This window comes from Pseudorca crassidens, chromosome 9 (assembly GCF_039906515.1).
Source record: "Pseudorca crassidens isolate mPseCra1 chromosome 9, mPseCra1.hap1, whole genome shotgun sequence".
Classification (NCBI taxonomy): Eukaryota; Metazoa; Chordata; class Mammalia; order Artiodactyla; family Delphinidae; genus Pseudorca; species Pseudorca crassidens.
Window position 1 is genome coordinate 61186690 of NC_090304.1, and position 16103 is coordinate 61202792.

The 16103-nt window shown below is 41.4% G+C and overlaps 1 protein-coding gene across 9 annotated transcripts in view; it reads left to right on the forward strand.

The window, feature by feature from the left end:
* The first annotated feature begins 6534 nt into the window (after positions 1 to 6534).
* The window catches only part of ANKRD42 (ankyrin repeat domain 42), an 85023-nt gene continuing 75454 nt past the window's right edge, over positions 6535 to 16103 (forward strand). For all 9 annotated transcript variants that reach the window (XR_010946219.1, XR_010946220.1, XM_067750530.1 and 6 more), the window contains exons 1-2: positions 6535 to 7600; positions 11074 to 11240. Coding sequence is in view for 7 of the 9 variants with exons in the window: in XM_067750530.1 (XP_067606631.1) it covers positions 6550 to 7600; positions 11074 to 11240 (1218 nt within the window). In the remaining 2 variants the exon portion in view is untranslated. The remainder of the gene's footprint in view (positions 7601 to 11073; positions 11241 to 16103) is intronic.

Genomic DNA, 16103 nt, shown 5'->3' on the forward strand with positions numbered 1-16103 from the left:
CTGTTCTTGAAAACATGAATGAGGCACCTGCTATGAGCCAGGCACTCTGAGATGCAAGATTAATCTTTTCTGCCATCTGTTGGAGGAGATAGGCATATAAAACAATGAAATGTGTTGAGCACTTACTATATGGTAGGCATTGGCAAACTCTTTACATATATTTCCTCTGATACTTACAAATAATTCTAAATGGTAGGTGGTATCCCCAGTTTACAGATGAAATTGAATCATTCACTTATAAAATTGTAAAACAAGAATGAGAACCTGGCTTTGCTTCATTCCATTCCATAATATTTCTGCAACTTACAAAAATACCCTAATAGGCACATCAGACTACCTGGAGGTTGGTTAAGGAAGACTTTATAGAGGTGGTGGTATTTGAGTCTTGGAGGATAAATTGAAGTGGTGTCCACACTGGTAGGAGGCAAGGGTATCTATGAAGAATAAGCAGCAAAATTGAAGGCTCGAAAACACTTCATGTGTTTTTATATGGTTAAAACCCAGTAATGTTGAATAGAACGAGTCTTCTTGGTCATGCTGAGGACTGTGTATCATACTGATGACCACAGCAGCCACTAGAAATTTTAAACAGAGGTGATATCCTTTATGCATCTAAGGTTGGCCTTTTTTTTTTTTTTTTTTTTTGCGGTACGCAGGCCTCTCACTGTTGTGGCCTTTCCCGTTGCGGAGCACAGGCTCTGGACGCGCAGGCTCAGCGGCCATGGCTCACGGGCCCATACGCTCTGCGGCATGCGGCATCTTCCCGGACCGGGGCACGAACCCGTGTCCCCTGCATCGGCGGGCGGACTCTCAACCACTGCGCCACCAGGGAAGCCCTGGCCTTTGTTTTTAAAGAATCAAGTGAATAAAAATTTAAAGAGATTAGCAAATGCTACAGAGAGGTCGAGTGAGAAAACGTGTCCACTGAATTTGAGAGAGAGAAACACATTATGTGATGCCCCAACATATGAATATACATGAACAATATGGAAGAAATGCTGGGGTCTGAATCTAAAAATGTAGGCAAAACTTCCTGTTGTGCCTTTTTTGGGGAAGACCATCATAGCTTTTACCAAATGATTAAAAGTATGTCACAATCAAGAGGAAGGCAACATTCAAACCTACAAGTGTACTAAGGGTATTTGGGAAACATTTAAAGACTTATAGGTGGGGAGGTGAGAAATAAGCACAAGTAAAGAAGTAAAATAAAACTAGCAATGGGAAAAAAATTTTTTTAAATAGGTAGTCAGCAAAGTTACGAAATACGGAAAAATTAAGACGTATCCCCTATTGACTGAAGAAGAGTTGAGTATGGGAGAGAGGGGACAAAATAATAAAAGCTGCTCATCTCTGAAATTTAACTGGAGAGATTTAATTGTAGTTGAACAAATAGAGATGTTAGCACTTAGGTTTAAAAGGAACTTGTTGGAGAAAGATTGAAAACAGATGACTGATAAGTCAGTCTCGGAGCTAGAAGGAGATACTATCAATAGCACAAAAGGATTTAGTTGGAGTGGCGGAGGGACAGTATTTCTCTGAGATGTTCATAGGTATTTGCAGTTGAAATTGAGATTCCTAGTTTTTGTTTGATGTAGATGTTGGGTATTGATTTAGAAGTGTGCCCCCCAATTTGGCTGTGCATTAGAATCACAGTGAATGCTAAGAAGAGATTGCTTATCTCGAGAGTCTTATTTAGTAGATTCTCATTCAGAGACACCTCTAATATTTAAGAAGCTCCATAGCTTTTTAAACACCAAAGCTAATGTTTTATGTCAATTACATCCCAATTTAAAAAAACTCCATAGTTAATTCTGTTATAATAAATGGCCAGATCTGACAACTGACCTAGAAATCAGCAACACCTAATTTTAGCCCCCTAAAAAAATGGAAAAGTAGTAAACACATACCATTAGGAACTAGAACCATTATTCTACACAAAAGAGTATAGCAAAGAAAGCTAAAGGAAGCTAAAGGAAGCCTCAGGGAAGCTGGAATATTGTCTTGTTTTTTTTGGCCACACTGTGCAGCATGTGGACGTTAGTTCCCTGACCAGGGATCGAACTCACGCAGTGTAAACGCGCAGTCTTAACCACTAACCACTGGATCGCCAGGGAAGTCCCTGGAATACTGTCTTTTGAAATAAGAGTTGAAGTTTGTGAGAAGAAATAAAAGGAATATTGTATTAAAATCTACAAATTTCATTGTTCATACCCTATTTACAATGTTCTCTGATTTCAACATAATTTACCTATTTTTAAACATCCAACTTTTAGGTTCCATTAAATACTACAAAGGAATTTGTTATTCAGCTCAAAATAAAATAAGCTTTGGGGAGAAAAATAAGGACCTAATTATTATATATATTAAAAATTTAATAAGTACTGTGATATCACTATATGTGGAATCTAAAAAATAAACTAGTGAATATAACAAAAAAGAAAATGACTCACAAATATAGAGAACTAGCAGTTACCAGAGTGAAGGGGGAGGGGCAAGATAGGAGTAGGGGATCAAGAGGTACAAACTGCTATGTAGAAAATAAATAAGCTACAAGGATATATTGTACAGCACAGGGAATCTAGCCCATATTTTATAATAACTATAAATGGATTATAGCCCTTAAAAATTGTGAATCACTGTGGTACACCTGAGACTTACATATATTTCACTATATTTCAATATTAAAAAAAGAAAAAAAAGATTCTCACAGAATAGTTTAACCTAAAATAAACAATTTTAGATTCTAGTTATATTTTCCTGGCTGTCTTTCTTTACAGCCTATTTAACATCTAACAAATGCTTCGAGGGGGTTATACAAAACATTCAGGAAGATATAAGGAGGCATCTAAGCATGTCTACAAATGGAAAGGTTTAGCTGACTAAAGAGGTAATCTGGAGGTAGAAATGGAAAATCAGACTAGTGTCAAGAAAGGCCTGAACTTCTACTGTAGGAGTAGGAAGTTTCCTCCTACTCTTATATGGGGTCAGCTCTCTGAAATAATGAACACTTTGTTGGGCAGGTGGGGAAGAGCAAGTTAAAGAATAAGAGCAAAAATGCACCCATGGGGTGCCCCAGTGAGGGATTAGAGGTGAGCACCAAAGGGAAAGAAAGAATGCTTGGGAAGTAAGAGGGTCTATAGGCAGAAAAGAGTAGAGACGGTTACCAAAATCCACTTAATTCTTGTCCTGGAGTTGGTCCTACTCCCTCCTCTAGAACTAGATGAAAGAGCTGGTTTACAGGGGATTAGAGGAACAACCTGACTTATCACCCCACTTTGGAAAAATTGAGGTAGAGATGGAGGACTAGCCAATTTTACTCATTGTAACCATAAGCTTCCTACTTAAAAGGGTTTTGAGTCTCTGGAATGCTGAGATGCCCACTTCAGTGTGTTCTGAAACCTGTTTCACTTGAGAAACTTCCTTCATAGTCAGTCCCTCACTTACCTCGAAATCCCGTGCAATCTGGTTTTTACATCTTGCCTATTTCATTAAAATTGCTCTCCTGAATATTATCAATGACTCCTTGCCAAAACCAGTGTGCTTTTCTTAGCCTCTTAATCGCTATTGGCCCACATAATTCTTTTTTTTTAATTGAATTTTTTTTTAATTTTATTTATTTATTTTTGGCTGCGTTGGGTCTTTGTTGCTGCTCACGGGCTTTCTCTAGTTGCGGCGAGTGGGGGCTACTCTTCATTGTGGTGCACGAGCTTCTCATTGTGGCTTCTCTCATTGCGGAGCACGGGCTATAGGCGTGCAGGCTTCAGTAGTTGTGGCACACGGGCTCAGTAGTTGTGGCTCACGGGCTCTAGAGCACAGGATCAGTAGTTGTGATGCACGGGCTTAGTTGCTCCACGGCATGTGGGATCTTCGTGGCCCAGGGCTCAAACCCGTGTCCCCTGCATTGGCAGGTGGACTCTCAACCACTGCGCCACCAGGGAAGCCCGGCAGGCAGATTCTTAACCACTGCACCACCAGGGAAGCCCAGGCATTCTTTTATAATTATCAGTTTATTAACGTTTTCTAACTCTTCAGCCAATTTTTAAAAAATTTATATTTTCCTAAAAATTGTCCAAGTCTGGGCTTCCCTGGTGGCGCAGTGGTTGAGAGTCCGCCTGCCAATGCAGGGGACACGGGTTCGTGTCCTGGTCCGGGAGGATCCCACATGCCACAGAGGGGCTGGGCCTGTGAGCCATGGCCGCTGAGCCTGCGCGTCTGGAGCCTGTGCTCCGCAACGGGAGAGGCCACAGCAGTGAGAGGCCCGCGTACCGCAAAAAAAAAAAAAAAAAATGTCCAAGTCAATTTTCAAGATTATAAGGTTACACTAAATAATTCACTTGTTTTCAAAGTCCCTAATATCTGTAATGTGTTCCCTTTGCTTCTGATATTGTTTTCTCTCTTCTTCTTCCTCAGATTTGCTGTCTGTTTATTGTTCTTTTTGAACATCAGCTACTATTATGATCAATTTTATTTTCTATTTCTTTAACTTCTGCTTTTATTTTTAATTCCTTTCAAGTTTATTTTGGGAGATTTTACTTTTTCTGCTTCTCTATGTTTCTGTTTCCTTTTCTGATCCTTTCCACCAAGTGTGTATCCTTTAAGAGTGTGCTGCCTCATTCCCTCAGCCTCAGTGTGTTTATCCATACAACAGAGCAAAAAAGTAATGCCTTTACCATTATTATATAAGTGGCTACAAACACTGTATTAATTTGGAGTTCAGTCATAGTGGGTTCCAACTCCCCACCACCTAGTTATGGGATCTTGGCCAAATCTTGATTTCTTCACCTGTAAAAATAGAAATAATAATACAGATTAAGACTATTTGCAAATCATTTAGCATAAAAACTGGCCCATATTAATAACTCAATAGATGTCTGGTAAGACAATAGGCCTCAGTTGCCCCATTTCCAAAAATGAGGGCATTGGGCTGACTAATCCCAAATTCCTTTCCAACTGAAAAATTTTACTTTTCTTACTTTTCTTTTGGCCACGCCAAGCAGCATGCAGCATCTCAGTTCCCCGACCAGGGATCAAACCCATGCCCCCTGCAGTGGAAGTGCAGAGTCTTAACCATTGGACCACCAGCAAAGTCCCTGAAAAATTTTACTTTCAATCTATCAGTTCATCCACCAGACAATCAACCAACCATCAACCCACTTACCCACACAACAGTTAGTAATTCCTTCCCTTCAACTAAGTATTCTAAATGTTAGGAATGCCATGATGAATAATGATACAGTTTCCACCTTCCAGAAGGTCAGAGTCCCTGGGGGGTAGGGGTGAGAACCACCTGTTAAACAGGTAATTGTAATACAGTATGATAAGTGGTCTAATAAAGGATGTGGGAATTCAAGAGATTTCGAGGAGTATGCACAGCAAAATCAAAGATCTAGGTTGGAAACCTAATGCGAGGACTTAATACTTACTAGCTGTGTACCCTCAGGCAATTAACTTTGGTGCTGTACTTCTCTAACTGTAGTAAGGAACAGTAATACTATCTTGGTAGGTTAGGTGAAGGATTAAACAGAAAAACTAATATAAAGCGCTTAGTACAGTGCCAGATTCATCGTAAGAACTCAACAAATGGAAGTTATTAATGTTACAAGAGGCCATGGAAGTTAAAGAAAGGCATTTACTGTATTTCAAGAGAGGAAAGGTAGGGTCGGGGGAATTTGCCAGCTGTGTTCACTAAACAAAACCTGTGGCAAAAGGATAGGAAAAAACAGGGTAAAAGGAGAATCAAGGTGGGTGATGCCCTTGGAGGGCAGAGAATTCTAATTTCTGTATTTTCAGCTGCTAGCACAAGACCTGACCCATATATTTGCTATAAATATGAATGGAAGAATACACGTTATGCAGTAGGCTTGCAGAAAAAGATCTGGGCCAAAATGTTGAAAGTAAACATTTTACAGTGAAAGGAACCTTGGAGTCAGGAGACCTGGTGCAGCCTTTTGACTGATGACCTGTTTTTATACTGGCTTCACAACTTACCTGCTGTTGGATCTTAGCAAATTACTGATACCTTGAATCTCCTCACCTGTAAAATGGGGATAACACCTACCTTACAAAATTAGTGTGAGAATTAGTACCAAGCGATTATCAAAGAGCCTGGCAGTAGTAACACGCAACAATGATAGCGCTGCAGCTGCTAACTCCTCCGTTAGGTCTTTTGTCCATACTTATGAAATGATAGGGTAAGAATATATTTTCTCCAATGCTCCAACCAGCACTGAAAAATGACACTCGGTTTGCCGAGGATAAAAGGCCCTGCCCGGCCCGAGGCACACACGCAGGTCACCTACATCGACTGCAGTCCTGGAGTCTCCACGTGCGTCGCCGAGCCACGGCGGGCGCGACCTATGCCAGGCCGTTATAGAGGCGGGGCCTAGACAGGCTGAATGTGAGACCGAGCGGAACTTCATCGAAAACCGGTCCATTCCACAATCTCTAGAGAAGAAGCTTAGAGGTTAAAAAACAAAAAACAAAAAACAAACAAACAAACAAAAATTTGCAGGGAAGCCGGAAGTGACGCACGACCGCGAGGGAGCGGAAATGACCGCAGCACGCCGGAAGTTTACTCATTTCCAAGGCGACGGCTCCACCATCGCTGCAACGGCTGGAGTCGGGACGCTGGAAAGCGACTTAGAGGAGAGGGTACTCGCCGACGGCGGCCGCCGCCACAGTGAATCGCGGGGAGTAGCAACCGAAGACGGCGGCCGCCGCACCAGCCATCGCGTGTGGAGGATAAACGGCCTGCACGGCCATCGCGGCGACCAATCCAGGGAAAGAGTTAGCGAAGGCCAGGGCTTTAGTCGTAGCGAAGACAGGGAAGGAATCCGTGAAGGCAGCGACCACCGCTGCAGGGTACCGACGGGAAGAGCAAGTGAAGACGTCCGCTTCTCCCGCAATGACTCAAGAAGGGTCAGTGAAGACCTGGGCCACCGTCGCAGTGTCTCTCAGGAGAGAGTCAGGGGAGACCGTGGCCACCGTCCCAGCAACTCTTGGGAGAGAGTAAGGGGAGACCGCAGCAGCGACGTGAGTTTAAGTGAAGTCGGAAGCCACCCCACTAGTGACTCCGGGGGAACGGTCAGAGAAGACCGCGGCCTCCATCTCAGTGGGACTTGGGAGGGAGTCAGGGAGCTCCGGGGTCCCCGAACCAGCGACTCTGGGGAGAGAGGCAGTGACGACCACAGCCGCCGCCTCAGTGGCTCTTGGGCGGGCGGAAGTGTGGATGGCGGCCGCAGCCTCAGCAGTTCCTGGGAGGAGGGGGTGAATGAAGACCGCGGCTACGTGGCCAGCGACTCCTCCGTCGTGAGCGTCAGCGAAGACGCCAGGCGCCGCCGCTTCTGGGAGAGAGAAAGCGAAGACGAAGGTTCCCGCTGCCGGGGCTCCTGGGAGAGAACGACGGAGGACGGCGTCCCCGGGCCTAGCGACGACGAGGAAGACAGCCGCTGCTGCACTGGCTCGTGGGTGACAGCGAGCGAAGACCGCCGCAGCAGCAGGGGCCTGGACTCGACTCCTCCCCGGAGTCCGAGGGGTCGCACCATGCCCGGGGTGTCCGGTTCAGGCCCCTTCACCTTCTGCACGGAGACTGCGACCCCGTGTGAGTCAGATTACTTCACTGGCCCTCATCTCTGCCACACTCCTTTTCTCACTTCAGCTCACAGGAGCTTCGCCCCTTCTGGCAGTTCCCTTTCTCACCTGTCACTCCTCATTTCCCTTAATTGATCTGTTTTCAGTAGGTCACAGAGCTGCTCACCTGGCCCCCATCCTTCCTCATTTCAGCTTTACTTCCTTTTTTATTTTTCTATCTGCGCGCATTCCTGAGACTTCGTTCCCAGCTGACATCAACTCTTGTTAAAATGTATGGACCCTTTTAAGTTCTACCGTCTCTGCAGTATTTGACTCTGGAGATAATGTTAGACTTATCTCATTTTCTTCCTTCCACTCTGCTGACTCTATCTATCTATCTATCTACCTACCTACCTATCTATCTACTTATCTACCCTGAATTTTCTTCTATCCTCTTTTTAAAACGTTGCTTTTTCCCTTTGATAGTGCCATTATTAGTGTTTTTTTCCTTGTCATGTACTATGGCTTCAACCCTAGTGACGACCCCGGAATCTGTTATTCATTCAGTCATCCAGTAAATATTTATTGAGTGCCTATTATGTGCTTTGTCTTAAGGATACGTAAGCAAAGAAGACAGGCACATTCCTTCCTTCTAGTGGGGAAGATGAATACTCAACAAGTAATTACTGGTGTGATGAATGCTATAAAGAAGAATAGAGAGCCGTTGGCTCCAGTATAGGGTGAGGTTGGGGATCAGAAAAAGCTGCCTAATACTGAGACACAGCTAACACTGAGAACTCAACTCCAGGCCTCTCACTGGAGCTGTAGACTCATATGTACAACTCCTTTCTGGAACTCTTCCATGGGCACCTCAAGATCAACACATTCAGAATATAATTTTGTATTCATATGCCCTCTCTGTCCTTTCGTGTTCGCTGTCTCAGTGGCAGTACACCACTTATGTAACTAAGCCAGACACCTTGGAGTTGTCCCGTTACTTTTCCCTTATTTCACCCACTATATCCATCCAAGTTCAATTCATCCTGCTTCCTTAATACATGTTGAATCTGTCTCCTTTTCTGTTCCTACTGCCATTCACTTGGTTGAGGGTCTCAACCTCTCTGGTGTAGACTACTGTAGATATCTTCCTACATGGTCTCCTTGAGTCTATACTCTTGCGCTTTGCTCAATGAATTCGCCTTACTGCAGCCAGCCATATACAAAGCATTACAAATCAGATCATTCTTATTCTTCTGCTTAAAATCCCTCAATGACTCCCCACTCTGCTCAAGTTCAGCAAGTTCCAGCACAGCCTGCCTCTTGTCTAATTCTAGCCTCTTTTCCTTCCACTTTATGCTTCAACAATAGGGTGGGTATTTTTATAGTTTCTTGACCTGTCCAGGATGCCTTTCCCCACATCCATTTCACCTGGCAAATTCCTGCTAATCCTTGAAGATTCATCTTAGGTGTTACCTTCTCTAGGAATCTTTTTCTGCTCTCCTTCCGTCCTACCCTAGCTAAGTTAGAAGTCTTCTGTGCTTTCATAACTTCTTATGAATATTTCTGTCATTGCTCTTACTACATTGTTTTGTAATTGTGTTTGTATATCTCTGTGAGTCCCTTGAGGATAGAGATCATGTCTTATCTTTTTATCCTTATGGTAGATACCAGATTAATGTTGAGTGGATAGATGGGTGGATGAATGAATAAATTGGAACGGAATGTGGTGAGAAAAAAGGCTGTCAAATTAGATGGAGCCAAATTATGGGAGGGCATAGACTGTCATACTGAGGGCTTGGATTTGGTTCTCTAGACTAGCAGTGGATAACCAGAAGCAGTTCAGAGTGGAGGAATGAAGTGATCAGAATAGTGTCCTTGTATACGATGGATTAGAGCGTCCCTGTATAAAATGTATTAGGGTGGGTAGAACGTCATTTGCAGTACTAATTTAAAGGAGAATAATGGAAGGCCCTGGAGGTCCAGTGGTTAAGACTCCGTGCTTCCACTGCATGGGGCACGGGTTCGATCCCTGGTCGAGGAGCTAAGACCCCACATGCCTTACGGCATGGCCAAAATATAAAAAAACAAACATAAAGGAGAGTAATGAAGGTCTGACCTAGGGGATTAACATCATTAAACATTTACCAAGTGGTTTGGTTTTCTCGGGGTGCTTCCTTACTCTCTTTCCAGTATGCATAGATCTTAATTGTTCTTCAAAGACTTGCTTTATTTTACCTGTAATCTCTTAGGATGTTACTGTCAGGTTTTCGATTTCATCGAATTTATCCCAATAGATTTTAAAGTGTCAGTGGAAAGAAAATGTCTTAAATTCATGTCTATTCATTGTGTTATCATAGTGCCTGGCATATGGTACATGCTCAAAGGACTTTTGAGTAAAATGCATAGCATTTTGCTAAGGGTTGGTATAAGAAATGATTTCAGCTGTCAAGAAATTAACATGCTAATTGTGGAGAGAGGACATATACATAGATATAAATAGTAATACAAGGCTGCATAGATTATCTGCCAGAGGTGTTGGTGAGTTCTTTTCAAAACAATTTGAGTTCAGGAATTGTGCCTGTTTGTTTGGTTTAGGAAATGCTTTGATTGAACTATTTACTTCTTCCTTCTCCAACAACTGTCTGTTCGTGCTTAGATACTTTTATTACTTCTGGTTCACAATGCACATTAAAATATTTCACGGTACAGTAAGGCTGACAATCCAGTCTTGATGTTTGGAACATTATATTATAAAATATAAGACGCTAGAATGTATGAAGTAAAAATTGTGACCTGCCATTCCTTTCTTAGTGTAGGACATATGAGGAAGATATGAAAAATATTAGTAAAATATATCTGCCTATGTGAGATAAGGTTCTGGTAAAGTCTTTTTCACTGGAGAGTAGGCCTTTGTTACAGAGAATAGCTGGGCAGATTTCAAAATGGTTACCTCTCTCCCCCTTTACCAAAGACATGAAGTGATTTTTCTTGGTTTTTCACAGTGATAACCTGGTGGCGTTTTGAAGGTAAAATCTATGAAAATGAGGGGACCTCCTAAGACTATGGCCCCGAGGAGTTTCTTACTGTTAGGCTACTACATACCCAGTCCCCAGCAATTTGTCAAAATTACTATTTAAGTGCTTTTAGAAGCTTATGGTTCTAGTGACTTCTGCTCCAGGTAAGCTGAACTTGACTGCGTTTCTCTGTATTTGCCTGTCTCTCCAAATTCAGGGTGGCCGTTTGCCCCGAGACCTCAATTCTTTGATGAGTGCAAGAAAAGTTGTTGACTTTGTTTGTTCTGCTTTTTTCCTGTATGGATGGGGGTGACAACGTCCGTGCTCTTTACATATTAGAGCTGAAATTGAAGTCAGATTAAGATGTTAATCACAAACATCTTTGTAGTAAATTATTTGGAAAGCCAAAGTGATTTTGTACTTTCAATTCAGTCGTTGCTTTAGTCTTTTTTTAGTTTTGTAATATATTTTAAGCAATTTTGTTTTTCAGTGGGTGCCAGGAAGAAAGTGCATTTTGGTAGCATACATGATGCAGTACGCGCTGGAGATGTAAAGCAGCTTTCAAAAATAGTAGAACGTGGTACCAGCATTAATGAAGTTGACGTTCTCCATAAACTTACCCCTTTACATTGGGCAGCACATTCTGGCAGTTTGGAGGTAAGAAACTATATAAGTTATTAAACTGAGGTAAGTTTAGCGCTGTTCACAGTTTTGTAAATTTAGCAAACAGGACTGAGGCCTTATGCTAGGCACTGAAAATATTTTTCTTTTCTTTTTTTAAAAAAATTTATTTTATTGAAGTATAGTTGATTTACAATGTTGTGTTAATTTCTGCTGTACAGCAGAGTGATTCAGTTATACATTTATATACAAATATTTTTCTTTTCAGTTCAGTCTAACATTTGGGTGTTCTGGTTACCTTAGTAATAAGTTATCCTAAAACTTGGTGGTATAAAATAACTATTTGTTTATGCTCAGGAGTGAACCAAGAATTTGGATTTCAGGGACAGCTTGTCTCTACTCCATGATGTTTGGGGCTCCACCTAGAAGATTTAAAAGCCAGGGCTGGAATCTTCTGAAGGCTTGTTCATGCAGACATCTGGTAGTAGATGCTGGTTGTAGACTGCGCCCCTTGATCCCTCTCCACGGGGGTCTTTTTGTGAGGTCCCCACATGTGGGTTAGTCTGTGCTTCCTCACAGGGTGGCAGCTGGGTTCCTAAGGCAAGCATACAGGGTAACTTGCAGAGGATAACGTAATGCATACCTGGCTGTATGAAATCCTAATATTTTTGCTGTAGTTGCTTCAGATTTTTGGAAAAGAAATGGAGTATCACAGATACATTTGAAGTCCCTGAGCACCCCTCCCAGGTGTCATTTCTCTCCTTCCAACTCCAGAGATAACTATTACCCTGAATTTGGTGTTTATTATTACCATATATGTTTTATGCTGTTATTACATATGATTATATCACTGTTTTAAAGAACATGTTTTATATAAATGTCATCATATTATTTGTATCATTCTGCAGCTTGCTTTTTTTGTTCAACAATGTGTTTTTGAATTTTAACGACGTGGTTACATATATATACTCTAGTTCATTCCTTTCAGCCATGTTGTAATAGTCTATTCTTAGATGAATATCAGAATTTATCGATTTTTTTGATTGATGGATATTTCATTGGTTTCAATTTTTCACTAGTACAAGCAGTGTTTAGTGAATATTGTTATGCACAACTTCTTTTTTTATTAATTTATTTTATTGAAATATAGTTGATTTACAGTGTTGTCTTAATTTCCGCTGTATGGCAAAGTGATTCAGTTATACGTATGTATATATATTATTTTTCATATTCTTTTCCATTATAGTGTATCACAGGATATTGAATATAGTTCCCTGTGCTGTACAGTAGGACCTTGTTGTTTATCCATTCTGTATATAATAGTTTGCATCTGCTAATCCCAAACTCCCAATCCACCCTCTCCCACCCCCCTCCCCCTTGGCAACCACAAGTCTGTTCTCTATGTCTGTGAGTCTGTTTGTGTTTCATAGATAAGTTCATTTGTATGCACAACTTCTTATCCTTGGGCTGTGTGCAAAGCCAACTGGAATTTTTCTCACAATTCATGGTTGTGTGTGGGGAGCTTATTTTAGCTATTACATTTCTCCAGTCTGTAGGCTGCAGTAGGTCTATTCACTATGCAACTCTCTTTTTTCCCTGCCACACAAACAGAGTCTGCTTTCCATGAATATGGCTCCTCTGTGTGATTTCTTTGTTTGGGCTTTTCTGCTTTTTGGAACCAAATCTGGTCCAAAGAATCTCTCTGCACCAGTTTGTGTGCCCCACTTGAACTGTAGGGGTTTTTGCTTTGGCCTTTTAGTGGCTTCCTCTCACCTGGGAGAAATGTGCCTTGACGGGTCTTTCTGTGCTTGCAGCCCTGCATGGGGATTTTCTCTGGTGTTTGCTCCCACATTCCTGTTTGATCTATATTTTGGCAGCTTTCCCATCTGTTTTGTGGTTTCAGATATCTCCTAGCTTGATCAAAGATGGGGTTTTCTTGCTCTTTTTTAAATTTTTAAAATGATTTTGAAGAGAGGAGGAAATACTGATTTTACTCTGCCATATTTGAAATAAGATAGGACTTGTTGCTATACCATTTATTTCATCTCTTTCCTGGGATCTTTTCAGCTTCTCTGATTAACCTACCCTGCCTTCTCTAAAATTAGTGGTTTTCTTTATGCTTTTGCCAATGGGTGTCTCTCTTCAACTTTACACTCTCTCTCCAGGCCATTTTTAGACTTCCTTGGCTTAATCACTTCTACATAATAATTCATTGATTCGCTTTCTCTCCAGAATTTGAATTCTGGTTTCTGCATCCGGCGCTTATCAACAGCTCATACATATCTGACTGGCATCTTAAATTTAGTTGGTCTAAAACTAAACTGTTATTCTTTTCCCTCCCTTTCTTAGTTTTCCAGGCTAATGTCCTTTGCATCATATTGAGTTGTGTCAGGATTTTACAGAAGCAAAACACAGTATCAGCATTTGTCTAGGTCAAGTGCTTCATGATGCACATTGATGTAGTGAGAACTGATCCCTAAGTCAGTTGATTCTGTTCCATCTTTGTCTCTCAAATTTGTCCTTTACACCTTCATAGCCACTGCCTTAGAGCTACTTGATTTCCTTCTTTCCTCTCTTGTCTACTTCTAGTTCATAACGGGCATACAAAATTATTGCTCTAAAACAAAAATCTGCTATTACTTAAAACCTTCCTTAAGTCCCTGTAGTGACTCTCTATACCCTGTAGGATGAAGTTTAAGCTATTTAATATGGTAGACTTACCTCTCCAACCTCATCTCCCATCAGACTTGTTTCATGTTGCAGTACTGGTGACTACTCTCATTTCCCAAACTAGTCCACTGTTTCATATTATCATAGACTGTGTACATGCCGTTTCATCTGGCTGGTCTCACCTCTTCCCAGTGGTTAGCTTGTTGAAATCCAGGTCAGGTAGCACCCACTTGGCAGGGCCTTCTGTGTTTCCCCCCTCAGTATCCTCCAACTAGCAACTTTTCCCTCAATTTTATACACATTTAAAAAATTGTATTTATCACATTGAATTGCATTCTCTGTTAGATATTTTTTAATATTCTTTTATAAAAAAAATAGTTATTTATTTGTTTTTTATTTATTTGTCTGTGCCGGGTCTTAGTTGCAGCATGCGGGATATAGTTCCCTGACCAGGGATTGAACCCGGGCCCCCTGAATTGGGAGCACGGAGTCTTAACCACAGGACCACCAGGGCAGTCCCTCTCTGTTAGATTTTGAGCTCTTTGGGGCCTCCCTGGTGGCGCAGTGGTTGAGAGTCCGCCTGCCGATGCAGGGGACACGGGTTTGTGCCCCGGTCCGGGAGGATCCCACATGCTGCGGAGCGGCTCGTCCCGTGAGCCATGGCCGCTGAGTCTGCGCGTCCGGAGCCTGTGCTCCGCAACAGGAGAGGCCACAACAGTGAGAGGCCCGCGTACCGCAAAAAAACAAAAATAAAAACAATAGATTTTGAGCTCTTTGAAGGTACCATTTGGATTTTATTTATCTTTTTTCCCACAGCATCTAGCATAGTGTCTGGCATATTAGAGTCACATTGCGGGTTCCCAATAAATGTTTGTTGTATTGATGAATTTGTTGAATTAAATTTATATTTTTACTGTATAGCATAGTGCATAGCAGCTGTTCAAGAAATGTTTGTTAAATTTTAACAAAAATAAATCTAAATCAAAAGGTTTTGGCGACTTTCTACTTTCCCATTTGAGGATCATCTCCTAATTCTCTACTTGAGTACTGCATTAATACCTTTACATTTTGTTATCCTTTCTGAAATTTCTTAAGACTCATGGTACTATGTTGGTAGTATAAAATGATCACTAAATTAACAGCTGGTGAAAATTGTGCTTTGTTAGACTTCATTTTTTTTCTCCTGTCAGATGAAATCAGCTTTTGAGCCCCTGTAGTAAACTTTTATTTCAGATATACTTTGCACCTTCAGAATTTTCTTTTTTTTTTAAATTCTGTCTCTTTATTTTCTATTTGATGAATCATTGTCATCATATTTTTGTTTGATTCATTAAACATAAATTTTTAAAAATTAATTAATTTATTTGGCTGCATTGGGTCTTCATTGCTGCATGCGGGCTTTCTCTAGTTGCAGCGAGCGGGAGCTACTCTTTGTTGCAGTGCGCAGGCTTTTCATTGTGGTGGCTTCTCTTGTTGCGGAGCCCAGGCTCTAGGTGTGCGGGCTTCAGTAGTTGTGGCACGTGGGCTCAGTAGTTGTGGTGCACAGGCTTAGTTGCTCCACAGCATGTGGGATCTTCCTGGACCAGGGCTCCAACCGGTGCCCCCTGCATTGGCAGGGGGGTTTTTAACCACTGTGCTAACAGGAAAGTCCCAACATAAATTCTTTAAAAAATAATTTCTTTTAGTTCTCTAAAGCTATATGTAATAGCTGCTTTGAAGTCTTTCTGAGCTGAGCATCTGGGCCCTCTCAGAGATGGTTTCCTTTTTTTTCTTTTTTGTCCACACCTCATGGCATGTGGGATCTTTGTTCCCTGACCAGGGATGGGACCTGTGCCCACTGCATTGGAAGTGTGGAGTCTTAACCACTGGACCGCCAGGGAAGTACCTCAGAGATGGTTTCTATCGATTCCTTTTTATTCCTGTGTATGTGTTATACATTCTTGTTTTCTTTGTATGTCTCATAATTTTTTAGTTTGGACATTTTGAAAACTGGACATTTTATTTTTTGCAGTGCTTAGTATTTATTAGGTGCCTTGAGTTTTGGTATGTATTGACAAAGTATATTGTCTATTCCTCACAATAACTTTGATATTAGAATTCTTTTTTAAAAAATTTTATTGAAGTATAGTTGATCTACAATGTGTTAATTTCTGCTGTACAGCAAAGTGACTCAGTTATACATATATATATATCCTTTTTATTTAATATTTATTTATTTATTCTAGCCTG